Below are 24,682 nucleotides of genomic sequence, written 5' to 3' on the forward strand. Positions count from 1 at the left end.
TATACTCTGTTCCAATAAGATTATTTTACAAAAGAGATACCCCTTTTATTGCATTTGTTTTCTGCTTTCTTGAATTTGAGAAGTTATCCATGAAGTAAAAGTGAATCAGCAGTTCACTGACATCTTAGGAGAGACCAGAAAGTTTTAGTTCCATGCAGTCTTAAAAGTGCATATCCCTCAAAGATATTTAAGTTATTTTTACAAAAAAAAAAAGTATATTATTGCAGTTGACTCATCAACTCTTTTCCTCTTTTCTTGTTTTTGCCATGTCTTAAGCACATGGACATGGAGCTGAATGTTTTCCTGAATACAGTCAGTACTGCAGTCACTCAAACTGCTACTTTGGTTTTCTCTGTGTAGAGACTACCCAGGACTAGTTGTTTCAACTGTACTTCACTTGGGGATTTAATGTTTAACTCTAGATGGAACCTCAAGCACACCTAACACTGTCTTAGATCTGTACAAAACAAAAATACAAAACCTTTCTAGATGTTCATGTAACCAGTAGATAAAGGAATTGCAAGCAGTATGGTAGATAATGTGCACCTAATTATATCCTTGGTGGGATTCACTGTAACCTCTTTTTTTTAGTCTTCTGAAAGCATAAATATATATATTTACACAGAAGCTCATCAATGCTAATGTAAAGTGTTCCCCAATGCAGCTACTTGGGTTTTATTTCATATGAGTAGTTTTTCACACTATATGATTTTTTTTCCCTTTAGGGGAAGGAAAAATAAGGGTTTTTTACTTTCTATTTCTTGATGTTTGGAAATGTATTTGTGCACATGTGTGTGTACACATGTATATATAAAAGCAGTACTGCTAATTAAAAGTAATATCAATAAAAAGTCAATCATAGTTAGCTCATTTTGTTGAATTTCACTAGACGCTTTTAAGCCCATGGATTTTATAACAAAATAATTTTATCAGTTTTTCTAAGGAGCTCTAAGTTACTGTATTTGCCAGCTGAATTTAAGCATTTTTAAATTGAAGTGATTAGAAATGCAGCTCCCTAAAGATGACATGTAATTCAGAAGAAGGCTGATAGCAATTATCAGTATTTAGGAATTTGCAATGAGGCTGTTGCTCTCACTTTTCATCTTGTATATTGGCCTTTGTATTTGGGTTGTGTATTTTAGAATTGGTAGTGAAAAAACATCATTTTTTCCCAGGCCAGGATTAAAGTTCTTGTCAGAGAGAGAACTGTTCTTTGTGCACTTGTCTTCAGGGCAAGAGTAAAGAGGCATTAAGAAACCCTTGACTGTTTGCATCTCAGCTCTGATCAAAGTTGTAGAAAGACTCTGAAGTTTTTCCTTCTTCAGTTACTACCCTTGAAAAGTATATCTTGGATTTTAGCATGCAAGTCTAAATGTGTGGTCACCAGGACAGTAAAGTGAATGAACTGGTAATAAAGAGAATCTCTTCAACAAGAAGTCTCAATTGTGGAAAGACGCATGTAACCCCATGTATAATTTTACCTCATACCAGATATTTAATTGATTCCAGTGCAATGTCATACTTCTCCTTACTATAGAATCAGTAATTTGCAGAAGACCAGCAGTTTACTCTACTTGAAGTCCTTTTCCTCACTTGTAAGGGATGTTAGAAGGAAGGAAAAAGTTGCTATTGCATTTGATAGTGCAACAGCTAGAAAAAAAGATTTCTTTGTTTCTGACCTTTTTCTGATGCAGGTTGCCAAAAAGAAGTTTCAGTAAGTATTAACATCATGAACTTCCTAATATCTGATCCTGCCTGGGGTTCAGATTCCATGGCATTTTTGTGGGGCCTTGGTCACTTGGCCCAAACCAAAAAAATTCTGCCTAAAAGTGAAAACCTGTGGTTTAACCTGCTACATGCCGAAAGTGTGGCCCCCATTCTACTGTTTGATTGGAATGGGAGGTGGGAAGGGAACCAAATTAATGTTGCTCCTGCCTGTGACATTTGACTGTTGAACAGAAGCTGACAAAGACCCACAAATTCAGCTGTTGCAGCTTTACTTTCAGTAAAAGTGGTCAGACCCCAAGAGCAGAAGTGCTCATGTCCGTTTTCCTACCTCTAGCAGTGGTACAAACAGGATATGTACAGATTTCACCTCTGCCTTATACCTCAGCATATCCATTGAGTGTTTGGCAGCTAGCATAGGTTCTGGGACTGAAAACTGTATTTTCACCATTGTGTTTAATAACCATGAAGGAACCTTTCTTCTTTGCATTTGTTCGTTTGTATTTTGAACATCCTCATGATTTGTGCCAGTGAGTTCCACAGTCCAATTTTGCATTGTACTGAATTGCATATATACGTACATACACTTTCTTGTGTTACTTTTCAATCTGCTGTATCATAGCCGTGTTAGTGTCCTGTATTTCTTACGAGAAATAATGAATGACCATTTCTTGTAGACTTTCCCCTTGTCATTCGCAGTCACACACTCTGTTGCATTTCACCTCCTTTGCCTCTTCCAGTCTGAAGACTCACAATTTCAGTCAGAAATTGTGTACAGAAACCGTTCCGTACCTGTGATCATCTGTGTCTCCCTGCATTATATCTTTTGTAGCTCTTCTGCCTTTGTGTGAGGTGACCAGAACATATAGCCAGATTTAAAATGAGGATGCCTCACTTATACAATGTGCAACAATGTTTTCTATTTTCTCATAATTGCTCCTACCTTTCTTTTTGCCTGCTACTGAGCCAAGTCCACAGATTTACCCACTGTGTCTGCAAGGTCTCTGTACTGGGTGGAACAGAGCTAAATTAGAGTGTTTATAAATAGAGGTATATATGTGTATCCTCGCAAGCACCACTTTGCATTATATCAACACTGAATATCATTTCCCTTTTATTGTGCCCTTGGAAATTATGAGATCCTTCTGCAGTTGTTTGCAGTTTTACTACTGGTTTTACTTTGACTATCCTCTTTTTTCTTTTTTTTGTCAGTAAACATGTCACTATTCGCTCTCTTATACAGATCACTTTGCAAACAGCACAGCACAGATCCTTATGGGGCCCACTGGTAATGTTCCTTCATTGTGAAAAACAGATGTGTATTTACACTTTATTTCCTTTCTCTTAGTCAGTTAAGAAAAGTCATGTAGGACTTTGCCTTCTAATCCTTGGCATCTTAGCTTCTTCCAGAGCTTTGATCAGGGGCTGTCTCAAAAGCTTTTTGGAAAGCCAGATTCACTTGAAGCAGAATCACTGTTTCCCATGTGATTCCTAACTCTTCCAGTGACCTGTAAGAGTTTTGGGAGGTAGGACTTCCCTCGACAAAAGACAAGCAGGTTCTTCGCTTATTTATATGTGTGGATATCTGCTAACATTTATATCTTCAGTGGCTTTGCCAGCTGTAGCAGTCAAGTTGTGCAGTTCCTCAGGCCTTTGCCTTGGAGGAATTTTCATGCGGTGCTTTTGCCAGGGTATCTGTGAGGGCAGCAAGTGTGGCCATGGACAGTGGTGAGCAGCTGGGAGCAGCCATCTCTTCAGCTGCTGCAGCCAAGGGAAGTGAAACAAGTCCTTGGAAAAGCCCTTTCCCCCCAGCTACTGCACTGGTACTCCACTACTGTAATTTTCTCCCTTCTCTTTTAATTTAAAAACAAAAAGGTGGAAGGAGTTAACAGGTCAAGCTTTCCTGCAGGCAGATACATGTTCTCCTTTGTTGCCATCTGCTCTAATCACAGAGGAGCAAAGAGAGCTAACTCTCTGTGAATAAAATAGAACAAACTGGGATGTTTGAAATAATCCCCAAAACGTGATTAAAACCAAAAGTGGTTAGATGTCGATACCAAAAAATTCATATATTTTATTTAATAGTAATAGAGGCAAAAAAGAAAGGGAAAAGAGAAATGAGGGGTTGGGAGGACAGGGAGAGTGACAGAGACAGATGCAATAGAAGCATACCACCCCTCCATGGGTCCCTATGACATCTCATTGTTTTCCTCCATTTGGTCTTCAGGATGATGAGGATCCCCTGCCTAAAAGTATAGAATCTCATGCATTAATATACATATGTGCAGGTGGGAACACACAGATAACCTCCTGAGGAGGGCCAGTTTGACACTTGTAACACTGTGGATCTGTTGCATCATGTAGTATCACATGCAGTGCTGTGGTTCAGGGTCTAGGGACCCCTTTGGGGAGGGCCTTCAATGGGCCATGACACCCCCTCGTTTATGCCCCATGTGAATGTCCCAGGGATGTGGCTTTCTATTTAAGCCATAAACCATAACATTTCAGTCTCCGACATACTTTTCCTCATTTCCCATTGATGAAGGTGTAGGGGGTACTTTGAGATGATGCACAAAAGAGAGTAAATTATACTCTTAATTTGGAAAACTAGCCATAGCTGCTTGAAGGATGGAAAATTACACCTGTTTTCAGGTAACAAGTGGGCTTTATTTCCTGCAGCTCCATTTCCTTCTGCATTTCTTTGACAGAATATCATTGTTTATTTTCAGACTGCAATTCCTTAAATATTTTACACTTCTTGCATTTAAAAAGGGTCTCCCATGTATAGATGTCATAATATATTTGTGTCAGTACTGTGATGTAGCATCAAAAATCACGAAATTTAAGGAGTGGAAGTGCTTGATTCCTTTAAAAAAAGGTAAAATTTATGGGGTGGTCAGACTCTTCAAGAAAATAACCATAAATTCTTTAGAGCATGAGGATGATTCTTGTTCTCTGCTTGGCACTGTTTCCTATGAGAATAAAGATCAAAACCTTAGGCTGGGTTGTCTGTACAGTCTAGAGAAGTTCTTAGGAAAATCTATTCTTGCTGGTTCATAATTCAAAAATAAATCACCACTTAATGAAAAAAATAAATCACACAATCAAAGGCAATTTAAAAAATAAATAAAAAAAATATTGGATTGAGTTCTGTTTTAGACTGTGGAGCTCATTGGCACATGGAAGTCTTAAGGAATTATTATTGAGAGCTCAGTGAGACTGGAGCCCAGGAACAGTCAGTAGTATTGAGAATTTTAAAAGAGATTGTTCTCTTCATCAAAACTTAAGTTCAGCACAAGAGTCTAAGAATTAAGCCTTGGAGAGAGGAGTTGGGGGTGAAAAAATCCTTAAATAAATATGAACAAGGAATATGAACTGATTTGTTCTTATTATATTCAGTGGAGGGATAACATCTCATAAACATCATTCTTCTGCCGTGTTTTTATCTCCAAGAAATACAAATGTTGGATGCATTGGTACTGAGAAGGAAAACAACCAGCTCGATGAATACCTATATGTTCTCTCTAAGCCAGAGCTAGCTCTTCAGGATTCATAGACATATACAGGATTCAGTGCTCTGCTGCTGCTAAGTCTTGCCCATTCTTAGACTATTTTCCAGGAGGAAATTTTGCCTTCTTTCCAGCTAGACAAGTGCAGCATCTCCCCTTCACACTTGCAAGGGCACAGGACTGCAAACTATATACACTTATAATTGCTGCAAGCTGTACTCGCTTTTCTGTATGTTTCTAATCCAGAGACAGTTATCGTCTTTCAGAGAGAAGACAAGAAGAATCATTAAATGTGAGCAGTATGAAATCTGAAAACAAACAGAAACTCTGTAAACTTTACAAATATTTTAGTAACTTCTACATGTTTGTGCAAAATTACAGACTCGCAGGAAGCAAGAAAATAAGATACCTGGAGTTCTCTTACTCACATCATGAGTATTTTGTTTTTTCCTCACAGCAGCCTGAGCTGAGGTAGGAGGAAGATTTTGGCCTAAACAGCAAGTTTTATTGACATTGCTAAAGAGGCAGTCAGAGCAGATCTGTATGCAGCCTGTGAGCCAGTTCAGGAGGCCTCTGTTGGTCCCTCACATTTTAGTTCATGCAGTGTTTCATACTAGAAGCCTTTGATGTCTGTGCCAACAGAGCTGCTGAGGATTAAGGATCATTTAACAAAGGAGAAACTTCACTAACTCGTTCTGTGTCACCTCAGTGAAACACCAGATGTACCTCACTTTCCTCCCAGTTCCCTTTCACGTTGCATCACACCTCCTCCATGTGAATGGCACTGTTGCCTTCTGCTCTCCAGCAATGGGGTTAAGCAAAATCTTCCTGAATCTAAATCATGACTTTAATTAATTGTCTTTGTGGTGCAATGCAGGTTCTGGATTGACCAATGTTAAGACAGAGGAGATATCTGAGGTGAAGATGGATGCAGAGTTCCGGCATGACTCAGGATACGAAGTTCATCATCAAAAGCTGGTGAGTGATCAAACAGTGCTTTCCACGTGTGCATTTTGAGGTGCTGATTCAATCTTGAACTAGTGAGTCACTTACGGCCTTGTTTTGCTTGAGGGATGTGGATGCTGAAATTGCCAGCAGAAAGCGTGTGAAAAGATTATGATTTTTCTGTTTCTCTCTTCAATGAGAGTAAACCTGGAACAATGCAATGTCACCAGAGAGGATGGAAAGTCACTGAGCCTCACATGAGAGGAAATTCCAACAGTTCCTGTCCTTGCGCTGCCATATGACTGGATGTGGTTATATGGAGAATACTTGTCCCACAACCCATCTGTCTCATAGTCTCTCTGTATCATACAAGGGATACGGGGGAAGGAAAATGCTGACCTAAAAAAAACCATAACATGTTATGAGACACATAACAGAGTGCAGCAAGAAATAGAATTACACCATTTCAGGAATATAGTCCTTTCCCATCAGAACAGATGCTAGTGGTGTATGCATGGAGCATAACCTTTCACAAGAATGGCTTCTTGGGATAAAAGGACCACTGGCCTTAATTTTAGTTTGTGTTTGGCTGTATCTGTGTGTTTTGTTCCTTAAGGTTTATGAAGTTGTTACTATTAACATGTGAAAGGCAGGTAGGAGCAAATATTGTTCCCCATTTGAACTGTGCTTCTTGTGAACATAAAAATTACAACCAAAAGCACTGTAGGTAAGAAAAGCATCTTCTAAAAGCTTTTTTTTGGTTGCTTAATAAGCAATGAAGAACCCAGACAACAATGTTGACTATAAGCCTGTTCTGTTTCTTCTTTTTAAAGCTATATTATGTGATGAAGATTCAGTTCCGTAGCTTTCAATATCCTGATATTAAACTTGAAAGCTTTTTTCCTTAATATATACCTAAAGCTAAGTAGTGCTGAAAATCAAAATTAACATGGGACTCAAATTTGCATTTGAACTAGATAATTACTCTGTGAAAAGATATTCTGCCATCTCTTTGATGCCAAGATCTGAGAATTCCCAATTTGATGATCTAAAATGCATTAGCACTAATTTGGGAAAGTCTCACTTGCTTAGCTCAGATGGATTAAACTTGCCAATGGAGCAAATCTGTGCAGGGTGTAGAAGGGAAGGAACTTGCAGGAATGTGTGCACAGTAGTTACTGATTGTCATAGTTTTCAGCAGCACCCTTTAGTGTGTTAGTGGTTTGATACCATCTCGAGGAATTAGGTGCTGGGAACTTCCAATACCATGGTGGCTGATGGAGAGGGTATTGCACTCCCTGCACATGGTAATTTATGTCATGCTTAAACTGGGACCTTTCCAGCTTTTCACAGCCTTTTTTGCCATACTTTTTACTGATAAGGTACAACCACTATTTAAAAATCAGTGAGCTGTCTTCTAGGTCATCTTTTCAATTGAGACAGAGCAGGGATTCTGGTATTGCTGAGCAAGTACTGGATTGATGCTTACAAAGTCTTGCTTCCCTGCCTCATATCATGTCCTGTCCAATGCCCCTCTCTGTTTAGTGTTAATTGGAAAGCAGGGACAGAAAGCACTTTGATCTGTGCTTCCATTCTGTGCCATGGTAAAATTTTCTGAAGCAATCTTCTCAAGATATTGCTTTGAATTCAACTGCACATTGTATTTTACATGCAGACCTCTGAATTGGGTTGAAATTGCACTTATTTTCTCCTTTATGGAGGTTCACATTTGAACTGTACATTAAGTTGATTTTCATGGCTTGGAGTGCTTAAGGCGTTCCTCTCTTGTGCATGTATATTAGCTAGGGCATTTCACAGTGCTCTTGAAATAGCATAGTAACAGAATTTCAGTCCTAGGCAGATAAAATTCATGGAAGAAATTACTACTTTGCACTGGCTTATGCCAACACTATCCATTGTCTGTACTTTCTAGTGAATTTTTAACTTTGTTTTAACACATTCCTTGCTTGTGACTGAGAACAATATTAATATTTATACTGCATGCTTTAATATCCTTCTGAGGAAGGTTGTGTTTATTAAAGAGCACAAACATTATACAGCTTATCATAGTTCTCAGCTGGTTTCTTGCTTCTTGCATTTTTCTTAAATACTTGTCGAAATATTTATTCTTTCAGCATGAGATACTCGTACAATTCTGTGAATGTAATTTATTCTCTAATATTTTTTGCCTGTTTTGGTTTAAAGTAATACTAATAACAACAACAACAATAATAATAATAGCCTGCTATTGGCATGCAGACAAAAAGATTGTAATATTTGCTCAGATGTGAAATAATCTTATATATTCTTTGAATACAGAACAGGGCAACAAAAACAATCACCCATTTTTCATACCTGCTTCTGCTTATAAAAGCCAGTCTCAGTGCATGCATAGTAAAGCATCTTGCTGTCTTCTGTTTTGCCTTATCAGTGTATAAAATTCAAGTGGATTTTCTCTGGTTTTCACATAACTGTTACTCCTAGGTCTCACAGAAGTACATCATGCAGATACAGATGTACTCTCTTACTCTGCAAAATCTTGAAGCATTCCTTGGTGTTCACATAAATCAGTGATAGCTTTTGTTGGCTCATCTCCTTTAGTGTGAGAATTTTCTCCCAGCTGATTGTGTGCAAAGTTTCACTGTATTCCTACCAGGTCCTTTATTATTTTATTAAAAAAATGCATCATAGTCCTAACAGGCCACACAGAAATAATCACAGATTACACAGATGACCACACTCATGATTAGCATTTTGAAAATAAAGAAATGTGTGTACTCCTGGGTTATTCCAGTCAAGCCTATCACTTGTGCAATTAGCTTGACTTGCTTACTCAAGGAAAAAAGGGAGCTCCTAGCTGAGACCTTTGTGAAGCTGAACATGGAGCTGAGTTCCCCTTTAGCACAGCAGTGCTACACCACTGTAGCACCGTGTCACTACAGTGAACATCTGTCCAGGGAGGTTCCATTCTATTTCCCCCATCCCCCCACCCCCCCGAGCCAGGGAGGGAGGAGAAGGTGAAAAAAAGAGAGCCCGAAGGGGCAGGGTGGTGGGGTTTTATCGGGTATTCCAGGAGGGAAGTCTAGGGTTTGGGTCAAGGGAGGAGATAACATAAGGAGAGTAAGATCAGATTTCAGCTTCTTCAAAATGGGAGGATTCCACATACCACAGGCCATATTTATGTCCCAGATTGCTCCTCTTCAGCTTTCAGAGCTTTGTGGCACAGCAATCCAGGTTTGAGTAATTATGAAGACATGCGGTTCCATTTAATTACTGATGCTTCAATAGTCTTTATATTGCTGTGGCAGCAGGGCAGGCTAGTCAAATGTTCAGTGATCTTTTTAATAGCCATCTTCCTTTATTTTTCTTTTGTAGGTATTCTTTGCTGAAGATGTGGGATCAAATAAAGGTGCCATCATTGGACTAATGGTGGGAGGTGTTGTCATAGCAACAGTGATTGTCATTACTTTGGTGATGCTGAAGAAGAAGCAGTACACATCTATTCATCATGGGGTTGTGGAGGTAAGAAAAGACTTCCAAGCACAACTGGTATCACCTGTGCAATACAGTCAACACATTGCTCTATAAATATTAATTTATTAAGGAAAAAACTGTGGTTTTGCCTATGTTGGCATTGTTACATCCAGCAGCATGGAATCAATTTGCTTTATTTAATTTAGTAAATGCAACCACGATGTAGAACATGTTAAAGTGGGTGTAAAACCACAAAACTTTCTTCTGCAACTATTCCAGACCAATCACTTCATAATGTGGAAGTTCATTTTATAAGAAATTTGGCAGTAGACAATGAGAAGATACTGCACAAGAGGAAAATCTGGTTTTTACTGTTTGGAATTCACACACCAATTTCTTTATTTAGTTCTAATGTTTGAGATGGGCCCTCCCATAGCTTGTGCTGTGCACTGCAAGGATTTTCCCTTGACAGGTATTTTATTGCTCTCTGTTCTCTAATCAAGATTTTTTTTTGCCATGAACAGCTTTGGATTTATGACTAATCTGAAACGCATAGTTTTCAAAAACTATATAAGACTCTTATATAGGATTTTCAAGATAAAAATCCTTGTCTCTTCTTAGTCTGCCAAGGAAGATTGTGGTCAGTTTACAGTAATTTAAAATACTTTATCTATTTCATGGCTTTAAGATAAGATCTCTGTAAGCAGAAAAATTTCATTATGAAAATTGGAAGGAGTTCATGTAACTCTTCTTCTTTCTGTTTAGTTTGCTATGTGAGTGTCTGGTTTGCAGATAGTACTTTTATTAGTAAGCACTTGAGATAGTTTTATGTTTTTGCCTTTTAGAATTGGTTTTTTACACTTTTGATTGAAACTGAAGTCTTGATCAAGTCCATAGTTTATGTTGGTTTCATCTTGAGTCAAATGAACCTTGCCTTTGGTCTTTCTGAAGACACACATGCTTCATGATGCATTTGTTCCACTGTCTGGGATTATGAAGGGTCTTAAGAATTATTTGTGTAAGCCTTTGTCTTAAGCCTGTGCTTGTGCATCCTTGTGTCCACATTGTGGTTATCCATGAGCTTTGAAACCTTCCAAAGAGACACGGTCAGGAGATCACCAACAGTGTGGGGTGGTTTGCACGGATAGCAAGCACCCTGTGCAGAATTTTGGACCAAGAGGCAGAAAATAGCAAATAGGAAACTGAACTTTAGCTTTTGATGTGACAGTTTTCAGCCCATTTTGTAGAAAATTGAAGCAGATTTTAGTATTAATCCACCAAGCTGATATCTGCTGCCAACAGCCTGTGCCACCAGAGATTTTCCTTTGGGTGAATTTAGTGAGACTGTAAAAACCAGGAACCCAAATCAGACATTGAATGTAGACATACATTCAATTATACATACATTGTTGCAGTAAAACCTTAAAATGCCAGGTGGATTTTGCTTGGTAGAATGACATGGCAAAGTTGATCCTGGACTTCTTCAAGCTTTCTTTGGTAACAGTAAATTTGGAACTGTTGGCCTAGAAATAACATGCATAAGCTGAATAAGTAGTTTATGTCAGAATGACAGCATCATTTAATAAATATTAAGTGATTTTTAGCTGTAAAAAATTTTACAGATGGAATCATAAAGCTTTAGCATGCAGATGTACCAAGAATGTTAGTGGATTTATAGTATCATGCTGTAGATTGTGTCACCTTGTGGATTGCTGGCATTGGCAGCCAGGATTCCTCCTTCTGCCTGACTTGCTCTGTGGTCTTCACAGATTGTAAAGCCTCACTGTCAGAGCTTCTTGCCTGCAAGAAAGAAATTTCTGGTTTTGTCCTAAGCTGGCAAAAATTTTGTAGGATTTGTATTGGGACAAAAAAACCCCAAAGGAGCCAAATACAATTAATGTTTAGTACTAAATGTCTTCAAAATTAAGTGTTACATTCTAAAGAGAATTAATTTATTTAGTTACAGCCCACCTCTAGTACACTGTGCACAGAAAGTATGGAAGGGCAAAATCATTTGATATAAAAATAACTGTACATCAGCTCTAGCTTGGCTGAGTGTACTTTAACTAATTTGCCACCTCTTTGTTGTGTGTCAGAAGTTACTGTATGAATTTAACCAGTGACAATGGAAGATTACAGTACAGGTCTTGTTCCACCTGTGATCTTGTCTTCCAGAGAGTCAACTCTGTTGTACTCTCCCATTTTGCAATGATTTTTTAAACAAATATGTTATGAAGAATCCTGTTAGCCTTTTTTTAAGCTCTGAGAATCAATATACTTGTCCTATTTAGAAGTGTCATTTTTCCCTACACTGAGAATAAAAATGTTCCAAAGTTGTTCAGCCTCCCCAGGAAAAAAGTTTCATTGTTAAGTAAATAAATGACTGAGAGATTGAAAATTACTTGTTACATGTGCATGCAGGGGCTCCAACAAATATTTTGAAGGATATTTTTATGGATTCACCCACCCCAGCTGTCTACAGGAGATTATTTTCTCTGTGAAAGCAGGTGGCAAAACAGAGATTCTCACGTCTGCTATGCACTGGGCAACTGCTGACTCTCTCTGCTTCTCCTCTTTGAAGATACCCTGTTCAGAACTCATTTGCTTTCTGACAGAAGCAGGACCTCCAGCAGTGACAACAGGAGGACTTTGCAGCATGGAGCAGAAATGACACTGAAACAGCTGAAGGGTTAGGTGGACAAACAGTCTCACAAGAGGTTATCTACCTGACCAGGGTGTTGTTTCAAGGGACATCACATCATAGAAAAGAAAAATGTTGAACCAGAGCATCTACGCCTCTTACATTCTGTGTTCAGCTTCTGCCACCTCCATAAAGGGTGCAGAAAGCTCCTTAAAATAGTGAAGGGCTTTGGAAATTTACTGACAACGAGATAATTGCACTCAAAATATGTCTTTTGGTAGAGTGATACCTAGGGCAAAGGTTGTAGGGAATGTGAAGAGTTTGGTAGCATCAAAGTGGGTAAAAGAGGAGTAGAAGAGAAGACATTCAGGATGAGTGATAGCACACATAGGTTGATGGTTAGATGGATTACCCTGCAGCAGAGAGCTACAGGAAGGAGAGGAGGGACCAGCACTAGTTAATTTAAAGGCTAAAGGGGAAATTAAAAATAAAAAAACAAACAACATTTACTAAAACTGCAAGTTGGAGCTTCACTAAATCCCTTTTATCTATAAACGGCATATTTCAGAGTTTATTGGACTTTCACTAGACACTGGTTTTATCAAAACAAAATTTTCAATACTGTAAAATTATGCAAAGGCATTAATTTTTTTAAAAAAAATTCATTTAAAATCTTTTTACTGTCCTTCCTTTTTTTTTCCTAATGACTTTCACCTCCTTGATTTTCTTCTAAGTGTCTCATCAATTCTTTGGTCTCTTCTGCCTTGCAGTTTTCTTGATTCCTTTATAATTTATGGTGGTCTCTCACTCCATTTCTTTCTCACAAGCAGGTTATGCTGTGTACTTACCACGTTTTCATTCATGAATAAGAAAAGCTAAGTGAGAAACTTAAACTAAAATAAGTGACAGAGTTCAGTACAGTATTGTTTGGAGATTAAAGACAGAAGTCCAGCATGTATTTTGGCATCCCCCTTCTTTGCATCTCACCCTAGTAGGAGAGCCTCCTAGTAATGAAAATGCTCTCACACAGGTATTGACACATATGAAACCCTGCAATGGTCTGTAAATGCCAGAGCTTCATATGGAGTTCTAATTTTATGCTAGAAGAGAAGCTGTTTGTAGGATTAGTTATGAGACTCTCCCTTCATGATTTGAAGAAGCACTGGCTGCTCTGAGATAGTGGTGATAGAATGTAGAGGAACCAGGGATAACTAGGTTAACCAGGGCCTCTTCAGGAGTGAACAGAAGGATGGTTTTTCCTCTGCACCTGCTTTTATTCTTATTTTCTGTAAGTGCTGAGAAGGCTGCATCAAAATTTGCCATGTTCCTGCTTTGTTCTTGCCTTCTCAGCCATGTTCATGACAACTTCAGCAGCAGCAGAATGGTGTTAATGCTACTAAATTCACGAGTCCTTAGGGTGGGGATTAGGCCTTCGGCACATTTGTACAAAATCTGTATGGAATGGGTTTGTTAGGCTCTACTGCTGTTAAACTGCTGGCAAAACAAGTGAACAGCAATAGCATGGAGGGGTTGCCAGTCAAGGAGTCACTGCATATGGATCTAGATGGTGTATTTTTGTGGAGGGAGAAGTTGGCAGCCCCCAGAAAGGACAGGTAAAGCAGCAGAAAGCAGCCCAGCCCCTGGCATAGTGGCAAAAGTGAGTGCTCTGAGGTAGGGGCCTCCCCCCATCCTTCCCCAGCCCTACATCCAGTGTAGGGAATACAGAGCAGCTGGTGGAGACCCTTCTTTAAAATGCAAGCACACAGCTGTACACATGGCTGAGCACATGGCTGTGCAGGGTGTCTTGGGATTTGGGAGTCGGAGGTTGAAGAGGAGACAGGCTGTGAAATTCCATGGGGTCCTTCTGTCCTTGATGGATCAAAATCATTGTTGACAGCCAAGCTGAGCACTTGGCATACACATGGGCTGGCCAGGGGAAGCTTGCATCCTTCAGAAGAAAAAGGTTGTCACTTTTGGAGGGGGAGAGGCTGGGGAAAGGAAAAAACTATTCCCTCTTCCCTCTAACTTCTCAAACAAGGGAGATAAAGCAAGAGTGACCTCTAAGCATGATCTTGCTACCTAAAAACATGTCACAGGAGTTGAATAAATAAGTGAATTTGGGAATTGTTGCATAAGAGAAGTGCTGCATGCAAATGTAATTTTAAAAGAAAGAAAAAGAAAGCCTGTTAAAAGTCTAAGTTATTTTGCAGAATTTGAAACGCAAGGAGCACAGTGTCAGTGCAGCCCAGTGATCCTTTCTGCCTGGCATCCTGTTCCTTGCCCACAGGAGTCAAGGGGTGCTGAAAGTCTCAGGGCTCCCAGCGGTGAAGGGTTTCACAATAGCTTGTGAGCAATACATATATAGAGAGCGATTAAGTTGGATATTGCACAAAAATGTATAATTATTTTGTAAGAAAAACACATCTGATGGGAGATACAGTGTTGATTTAAAATGCAGTGTGAGAGTCAGGACATAAAAAGGGGCAGAGATATGAAAACGGATCTGATTTGAAGTAAGCGGTTCATCTGAGTAATCAAATATATGTGCCACACAGAGAACCATTTCTTTAATAGCAAATAAAAGAGCAGAAAAAGTGGAGGTGGCTCTGAGAGGAGCCATTTTCTGGTGGGACTCTGGGAAAGGTGGTCAGTACTGTGTTGTAACCTGCTGCAATGAAAGAACAGCTGCAAAAATAAGCTGAACAGCCTGTGTTACTCCCAAGCATGGGAAGAATATACCTTCAGTCTTTCTCCAGGGTATCAGGCAACAACTTACCAACATCTTCTCTCCTCACTAGGCTGAGATATTTCCATTATTGCAGAGTAGATTTAAAATTAGTATCAGACATCAATACTTCTCCTTTGCATTTTTATTAAAAGGTTAGAGAGATTAAGTTAGGGTTTCTTGAGAGAATACACTTTCCTTTATCATAAAGGCTAGTTTGTTGCTGAAGGTGACTTGCTGTATTCCCAAGAGGTCACTGCTTACAGGAATCCACAGGAAAAGGCTCATACCTAATATTTAACAGTAGAGTTTTAGGCACCTTCCTGATTTTAGACACCGTAAAATTCACTTTTTACCTTTGCTTTTAGGAGCTGTCAAACACTGGAGACATCAGGTAGCAAATGAAATAACTGACAACCAGACTGTTTTCATAGGTGCTTAGCAAGGTAGCCAGGATTTGGTAGCTTTTGGATACACAACTATTGAGCTCATACAGCAGAGGTAAAATACCTAATTAAGATTTAGAGGATCTAATTTGATGGAGTTTGATATTATTGTAATGTTCAGTGAAGGATGAAAATAATCTGTGGAGATGCAGGTACTCAGTGGAGAAGTCAAAACTGAGCTTTGTGCCAGTCTTCCAAGTAATCAAGAAAGGTCAATTTTTGTTAAGTATAAATACTTAAACCAGTGCAGACATGTCAAGCTTTTATCACTAAAGTGAACCAAACTCGACCTTGGAGGTAGAGGAGTTCTGTGTGAGTCTTTGCTTCCCGAGCCAGACAACAAATTCCTAAGCTGGTATTGCTGGCTTTGGTCAGCTGGTTTTGAAGTCCTAAATAAAATAGCAGCAATAAAATGAGTTGTGGAGCTGTTCTTGGTGCATTATCATCTTCTACTCAGAAAGTGAGCCAGAGGATGCTTTCTCCCCAAGCACACAGGGTACAAAGTACATTGAATGTCTGTAAAGTGGGGTATGCTGTGACCTAAGCAGGAATGTGACCCCAGTTTTCCCCTCTCCTCACAGGTGGATGCTGCAGTGACACCAGAGGAGCGCCACCTTTCCAAGATGCAGCAAAATGGCTACGAAAATCCCACATACAAGTTCTTTGAACAGATGCAGAACTAGGACACCATAACAGCTCATGAGTTGGACAGAAGAATAATTGCTTCACTGCCCATTGGTGTTCAGTTATAGAGTAATGTGGAAAGAAAGAAAAACACTCTGCTTTATTATTTACTCATTCTCGCCTTTTGACAGCTGTGCTGTAACACAAGTAGATGCCTGAACTTGAATTAATAAAATCAGTAATGTATTTTCTCTCTCTTTCTCTTTACATTTCAGTCTTTACACTGCATTATTAATGAATGTTTTTTGTGTACTGTAAAGAGGTTAGCTGTATTTAACTAGTGCATGGATAGATTCTCTTTCCCAATTATTTATCATGTAGCTCCTTAGCCAGTTGTATCTTATTCTTGTGATTTGTGACAAAAATTAAGTCCTAGTTGAAACATGCTTTAAGAATTGATGGGGGATGCTTTCTGTGTCTGTGGGGTTTAGCTGCTTCTCTTTGCTGAGCATTTTTTTCTGATCACTATGCATTTTAAAGTAAACCGACATTTTTTAAAAGTATTTCAGATGAATTATTGAAATTCCTTTCCTCTGCAGCTGCATTTTATTGTAGGGATTGTTGCTCCTGCTGTATTAGTGATGTAGAAATCATGAGAATACACATTGGTTTCTTTGTGCCTGTTTTATGTGCACACTTTAGGCATTGAAAGGTAAACTTTATTTTCTTTTCCATGTATCTTTTTGATCTTAAAAGAAATTATTAAAAAGAGTCCTTGTTAATTGTGAGCACTTCTGGGGGAAGAAGTGCCTGCTGGCCAAAATTAACGGGGGTCCTCTGCAGGATGATTGTACAGAGCCATTGCTTATGAATTGATAGCTTTCTACACTGTGTTACATAAATAAATTAAGAAAAGAATGTGTGGGCAAGAGTTTTCTTTGGAGGCAGAAAACAAAGAGTTCTGAAAGCCATTTAAACAGAATACATAGGTGTTTACACTGAGAGTTGGGATTCTACAGATTGTGGCACTGACAGCTGGACCAGAGCAGAAAGAAGGCAACAGTGAGAGAGGGCGGAAAGTGGGGAGTGCCATCTCTGGCACAGCTACCCCTCTGAGATGTCTTTCTTTTTTCCTTTTCTTTTACTTTCAGTTTGTATAACAGTGTTTTACAGTAAATAAATACATTCCTGGAGGAGCTCTGTTGTAGTAGTGCGTTTCTGTGCCTACCAGCCACTCTTCCTTGCGCAGAGGAGCACGACGTGGATGACTAACCAACATCCCACTTTCCTGGCCATCCCCTGGAGTGATTTACCAGCAAGCTCTTCCTTCTGCTCCCTGCACCTCTGCTGGATTTCTGGGCAAGGTCCATGCCTTGCACTGTACTATATTGGTGAAGGCAAGGAGGAGCCTCCCAGTCTGCATCCAGCCTGGTTCTGCTGCCTCATGGCGAGTGCCCAGGAAGGGTAGGACAGCAGCACTAGGATTTTTTTTCTGCAGGAAGAGGACAAAGCCATTGGTGAGCTGGGATACATAACCCCTAGGCCAGCATGTTCTCTCCATTGTCAGAGCTTCCTTCAGCTCCTGGCCCTCTGGGAGCACTCGTGTGGCACAGAGAGTGCACAGCAACAACACAGGACAACTGCCAAGACACATGAGACCACAGTGGATGAGTGGACCTGGGGATCTTCGAGATGGCTTTTGTACCAGACCAAAATAAGGACTCCACTGTTTGAACTTGGAAATGGTTCCGGAATAAAACTGGAGGTGCGCATTTGTGAAAAAGAAAGTGAATTACTGTTTCTCTACAGAAACCTCACCTGATCAGGTAATTCACCTGCTGGTCTGGAACACAGCCATGCTGGCCAGGAGAGATGTTCCATCAGTGAGGGAATAAGCAGGTAAGGGAGTTTTGGAAGCCATCTGTGGAGATTGAGGATAATGAGGTGGCACCTACTACTCTGAACCAGTAGTGGGAAAAGTTGCAGAGCTCCCCATTGCCTGTTACCAACCACGAGTTTATTCCCTTTGCTCTTCCCTACTGTGTCAAGGGAATTCATCTCAAGGGATCAGAGCACTGGAAGTGATTGGTGTTACTTGCAGGCCCTGGAGTACCAGTGTGCTACAAAAACTTTAAAAATACCCCCAGAGGATTTACCTTCTCCAGTTTTAAAACTGAACTGGTTGGGCCAGAATAATGTGTGATAATGAGCAGAGGCTTTCAGGCCCCAAACTGCTCAAAAAAAAAAAAAAATCTTTTCCTTTACAAATATTAGGTTTAAGTTTGTGTCTGTTTTTGTAGATGTTGTTATATAGGTCACACATATCACCAAGAGAGAAATACATAAGACTGTCTTCTGTGCGCATGTCCAGTATCATAGAAGAAGATCCCACTTCAGGGGAAGGCAGGATGTAATTCAATTTAGCCCAGTCTCATTAGAGAGGGATTATCAAAATTCCTTTTAGAGCAAGCTAGAGTAATCCATAAGATACAGAAAGCCACTGGCCTTTAGAGCAAATACCATTTATAATACCTTAATCCCATGCAATCCCAGTTATAGAAAAATGCAATTCCTTTGAACACCAATTCCCAGACAATCAAGTCTCCTGGTGTGGGGGTTATGTGTGCAGTGAGATCCTGGTGTTGCTCTTGCTACTTGTGCACAAGCTGTTAATAAATTGCTGTTTTATGATTAGGTGATCAGCTTTTATGATTCCCTCCATACACACTCTCCTGAAAGAAAGGCAATAAATGCACACCGTGACATGCATGGAAAGCACAAGGCATGAACAAGGTTCCCAGAACTTCAAGAGAAATGCTCCCACAACTGCTCCAACTCTGGAAGCTGATGTTCCCAGGTAATAGTGGCAGCATCTTGCCCACCTCTAGCCATGCGAGCTCCTTATTGTGGAAAGATTATATTAGGTATGAATAAAAATACTTTGTCAGGCTCATGAAGTGGAAAAGAAGACAGAGGAGAGTAGCTGAACACCTTGCTTCTGAGTGGGGGTATCACTCTCTTCAGCAGTAAACCAGGCAGGGCCACTGCATGCAGCTGTGGGCTGGAAACAAAATGCTGTTCCCCAGCCCTGAGGAAATTACTCTTGGAGGGGTGGGGGAATAAATAAAATATCCCTGTCTGTTGAGTTGATGTATTAAATGGGTGAAGTTTTCTAGACAATCTCTTTCAAGAGAACATGGTTAGAGAGTGTTTGCACTGCAGGTTCATCAGCAGAATTGGTGAGTGTGGTGCCTAGCAAGCAAGAGTGGTTCCAGGTGGGGATGAGGGCCAGCCCAAGCCTCCTCAGCCCTTGGGGTATGCTGGTGATCTTGCTTTGGCTGGCTTGCATTGGCTCACTCAGGTTAATGAGTACAGGGTGCAAGGCGAAGCTTCAGATATTTTCAGGCATATAGTATTGGTGCCACCCTGAAAAATGTGCCATGTTCTGCATTCAGTATCTGCTTCCAAATCCAATTGGAGAACCAAAGTCTGGGGATATGGTTTAGGGGTGATTGTGCTGGTGCTGGGTTGACAGTTGTACTAGATGATCTTGAGGGCATTTTCCAATCTTGATGATGCTGTTTCTCTGATGGTGATCTAGGAGAAGCAAACCAAGGCTTTGTGTTACCTTTGCAGACAACACCTTGCAACAGCTGTATTTTCCTCTAGGTCTCTTGTGGTCTTTGCACAGCTCCAAAGTCTCCATCCTCATTGTGTCTGTGCTTAACAAAGTAATTTTAGGGCCTTCATTGTGTAGCCAAATGGCTCATTTTTATTGTTTAAACTAATGGATTTTGTGGGCAGTAGGCAAGCTGCCTGTTAAAGTGCCTCCAGGCAGGGTGCATGAAAACACCCTAATGATATATAAGAACAGGCTACAAATAACACTGTGTGATTGTATTTCTCTGCACTTCTTCCATCACTTGAAAATGAGTGGCTCAATTAAGTCAGGCTACAATGGCTGTTCTCTCTCATTGCTTTCCAACAATTATCTATTCCTCTTCCTTCTTACAAAAAGCAAGCACTGAATATTCCCTACAGCTTTCTACAGTCCTGGGAAATTTATTTGGCTGACTACACAGCAAAATCTTTCAAGGTTCCAAATAGAAGTATTGCGATTTATATTGAAGTAATGAAATATTCTGGCTTTAATAGGATTCTTAGTTAGAGCTGAATTTGGACACTGAATTAGAAAGCAAGTCTCCCTAACTAGTGACTCCCATGTATGGTCTTCAGCATCTGTTGTGAGGAGACACCACAGGAGCTGGGCCTGTTTAGTCTGGAGAAGACTGAGAGGGGATCTCATCAGTACATAAAGATACCTCAGAGGAGGTTTTCAGGAGGACAGTGGCAGAATTTTCAGTGGTGCTCAGTGACAGGATGAAGAGTAATGGCTATAAACTAAAACACAAGAAGATCCACCTCAACACGAGGGGGAGCTTCTTTCCATGGAAAGTGGCAGAGCACTGAAACAGGCTGACCAGGGAGGTCCTGGGTTCTCCCTCTCTGGAGGTATTCCAAACCCATCTGAACACATTCTTGTGTCATGTGCTCAAGGTGGCCCTGCCTGGGCAGGGAGGTTGGACTGGATGGTCTCCAGAGATCCCTTCCAACCCTGACCACTCAGTGGCTCTGTGTTTGTAACCTAGTTTCTCTAAGGAAGATCATTTTCTCTAAGGAGAAATGCATCCACAGCTTTGAAAAATTTCAGATAGGATACCACCTAGGTCAAAGGGTGATTGGTGTCCTGGGATGATTTTCTGATGATACTTTATTCCCTAATCAACTGCTTTATGCCCAGAAATGGTTGTGGTATCTTTAAGATGAACCAGGAGGTGTGGCTGGAGCTTGGGAACGCTGAGCGTGGGCTCTATTGAACCTCTCTCTCTCCAAGTGTGCTCCAGACAGTGTGGACCAGGGACGCTGCATTGTTACTTTTGTTGGATTGGGTTTTTTGTTTGCTTAAAGCAAGAAGTTTTTTCCCTTCCTTCCCCTAGCCTGGAGGCTGTACTGGGAATCCTCCCAGCAGCTTTTAGTGTTTTTTGTTCCCTTGAACTATTTTTGGCTTGGCTTGTTTCTCTTTTTGGCCCATCCAGGGAGCCAATGGGACCGCCCTGAACCTGAGACCTAGGAGGGGCTGAACCAACACGACATTAAAATCCACCAACTCTGGCTGCTGTAGGAGAATACCCACACCAGAAATTTAACGTTTCCCATCTGCTTTGCTCCAGGCTGCTACGTGAACTCCTCTTCCCCTTCCCAGAGACAGAAGGGACCAGTTGCCATTGTGTTTTCCAGGCCACACGGTCAGCCCATGTATTTTTCTTCCCTGGGCATTTTTTGAGGGTTTATTTTTCTTCTGCTGGGGCGGGGGGAGGGGGGCATGGAGAGTAAGTTCTGGGAGTTCATATCTAGCATTTATTCAATCCTTTTCTGTACATTGCAGGCACATGACACCACCCCCCACCCCCCCACACACCCTTTTTTGGGGGGTTGTTTTTAATAAATGTACTTTTTTTTTTCTTCTTTTTTTTTTTCCTTCACTTTTACCCACTGGTATCTATTTCTCACTGGCAGAAGAAAAGGGAGGGAGTTATTGAAGCTCTTTTCTCTTTAGAGGAAACTCTCATTCCAGAGCCTTTTCTCTGGAAATTTGTCTCCAAAACCAAAACAATTGGACTTTTAAAATGCTACTAGTTAATAAATAAATGAAAGAGAGAGACAGAGGAAGAAAACTAGCTGGCACAGGGCAGACACAGATCAGCAGGGGCTGACCAGTACCTGCAGGAAGCAAATACTTGAAATAACTGTGACATTGCTGCTGGTCCAAAACAGTTTGTGGAAATTATGGTTATTTTGAGTCCCACCCTGAGTCCGTCTTACTGTGCCTAAGCACTACTTCCAGATATAGCTCTGGGGTGTGTTTCAAGCACAGGATTTTTTTTTCCATTTAATTAGGATGTGAGGGCTTGAAAGAAACAGGCAAAATCCTATTTGCCCCATATGCTTCTCTAAAAACCTTTTATGAAGAAAGCTCTGCATTTCTCCAGCTACTGCACAGAGATAAGAGCAAACTCAAGCTATGGCCAGCAGCAGTCCCTGCCTGGAAGGCAACTGAGCTCTGGAGTCTTAATTTGACTTTTAGAGTCCTTTGAGAAGGAAAAAACCCCAAACCTGTGATAAATATATTGCAGCTTTCACTTTTGCAATTGTTATAGTGAATACTATGTGTTTTATAATGTTGACCTTTGTAAGACTAGTTTTGCTAAAGTTTAGAGTTCTTTTAATGTGAATGTTGTATTGTAATACCGGTGTTGGTGAAGAGTTGTTGTAATGTTAACATTTAACCAATGAAGGAATCTAAACCTCTTGAATGTATTGAAAAGTAACAAATTACTACAGCTAAGACCATTGCACATGCTCCAGAAAGTTGGGATGGAGGATGAACTATATTAAAATGCTTGAATATTTATGACCATTTATGAATATGGAGTTGGCTGATGTAATACCCAGGGTATATAAGGGGTGTTGCTGTGTTCACTGGTGTGCCTCTAGCTTCAGCTAAGCACCCAGTGCTGTTTCTTTTGCTTTATTGACTTTGTCTCCTATTGTCCCTTATTAAATTCTCTTTAAATTTTAACAGAGTAGTGGGCTTCATTAATCCCAATTGGACACATGTCCAGGATGGATGCCTTGTCTCCATGGCCTTAGGAGATTTCAAGTGAGAGGCACGTCCTGCTGATTTTGGTGGCTCAGTTGGCTTATTCTAATCTCATTGGCAATTGCAGGCTGACACCCTGTGGACAAAAAGGGACTCATAAAGCGAAAGAAAGGGGGAAGGTAAAGGCTCCCTAAAAACCTGCAGTAACTGGCCCACAATTCTTGTGCACAGAGACCTGGACAGGAAAAAGGACTGTAAGTACTGTGTGAGGATGGTGTATGGGGGACTGGCTGGTGTGTGTGAGACACGTGGACAGTCCAGATCTGCAAAGCCAGTGCAGTCTTTCTAGCTGTGGTTCCATATCTGTGCAGAGACTAGCCAACAAAGAGACAAAGCAAAAGGCAAAGACTGAGTGATTCCCCAGGGTATCTGGGACTGGGTCCCAGGGAGAGGTTGGACCCCTAATATAGAGACAGGAGAGGGAGCAATTTCCTAGGCAGTCCACTAGGAAACAGGGGACAAAAGTAAGGGTCCCCAGTTTCAAAAAGGTTGCCAGATTGAGGGTTGGGGTCCAGGAAGGCGAGGAAGATCCCTCCAGGGGGGATGTGTAGAATTGAAGGCTAGGAAAATTCCTCCAGACAAGAAGTGTGGATTTGAAGGTTAGGAAAATATCCTAAAGATCCTATATCCAAGAGCATCTGGGGTTGGCCAATAACCTTTGAGATTTTGATCATATACCCCAAATTAGAGCATTTTAAAATTTGATGAGTAATACCCATGGGTGAAGGTTAGTAAGTGATTTGAAAACAAAGGCACCTTATTGCGGTGGTGTTATTTATGGGGAATGGAACAGAGAGTATAATGGGCATGATAAAGGAGCCTGGTATCTTAGGCCTGATTGAGTAGAAACCATGGGAGAGACAGACACAGATAAAGGCTCCCTGGGGTAGAAGTGACCAAGAAATATGTTGTGAAACTTTGTCATGATTACCAAGTAACTGATGTCATAAAAAATGTATAACCAATGAGTAATTCTTACCAAAAACAGAACCCTATATAAGTGCCATACAAGAAAAACCCTATATAAACACCTTGTATGCTCAGTAAATTTGGCTTCTGATCAGAACTCAGAATGTCCCTGTCTCTCAATCACCCATAGTTAATCTGTTATTATTGTGGAGGGAGTGAGAGAGGGTGAGACATGTTGTGGAGACAGGGCAAGTGTGGGATGGCTGTGGGGCTCTGGCTGCCTTCTGTGACCCAGTGATGGAGAGCCTGGAAAGGGGCAGAGTGATTGTAGGTTATGTCAATTTTCCGTTTGAAGTTCAGCCTTGTTGTGAAAGGAGGTGGATTGTGTTGCTGGAGAGGAAAGATTTTCTGTGCTTAGTGTGGGAAAAACTGTGAGGAGGGGTGGTGTCCAAGCTGCCAGGAGAGTGAACTAGAGCAAAAGAATAGAGATCAGGGATGAGCAGGTAAGGTCCAAGGAAGATGGGACAAGGAACAAGCAAGTCAGGTTCGAGGAAGAAGGGGAGCAAAAAGGTGCTGGCAGATATACCCCAGAACAGTCTCCTAGGAATTAAGTTACTTAACTGGGATAGTAATCCATGTACAAAAGGAAAAGATAAAGTCAAAATTATTTGGTATTTCATGGTAGAATGGGTGAAAAAGGAAATAAGATCCGATCATGTCTATTTGCCTAGATAGGAGTCTTCTGAGGGTTCGATTTGTCAATTTTTAAACATACTTGTAAATGCAAAAGAACCTCTTGATCCCAAGGAAAGTGAATATGCCGCCTGCTGGACAGAAGAAATTTGGTCCCAAGGGGTAAACGTCAGGTATAAGAAGCCTCAGAGACAGAGCAAGCAGAAGAAAAGAAGGAAAAGATGTGGGAACTACTAGAGGCATTACCACCTCCATCCCCTCCCACTGCTC

General features: G+C 40.6%; 1 protein-coding gene across 4 annotated transcripts in view; it reads left to right on the forward strand.

The window, feature by feature from the left end:
- APP (amyloid beta precursor protein) overlaps positions 1–17,285 on the forward strand; it is a 192,377-nt gene extending 175,092 nt beyond the window's left edge. For all 4 annotated transcript variants that reach the window (XM_083855358.1, XM_083855357.1, XM_083855356.1 and 1 more), the window contains 3 exons: positions 6,112–6,212; positions 9,555–9,701; positions 16,047–17,285. In XM_083855358.1, coding sequence (XP_083711484.1) covers positions 6,112–6,212; positions 9,555–9,701; positions 16,047–16,148 — 350 coding nt within the window. In that variant the 3' untranslated portion in view covers positions 16,149–17,285. The remainder of the gene's footprint in view (positions 1–6,111; positions 6,213–9,554; positions 9,702–16,046) is intronic.
- The last annotated feature ends 7,397 nt before the right edge of the window (positions 17,286–24,682 follow it).

Source organism: Zosterops lateralis, assembly GCF_965231275.1.
Source record: "Zosterops lateralis genome assembly, chromosome: 2".
Lineage (NCBI taxonomy): Eukaryota > Metazoa > Chordata > Aves > Passeriformes > Zosteropidae > Zosterops > Zosterops lateralis.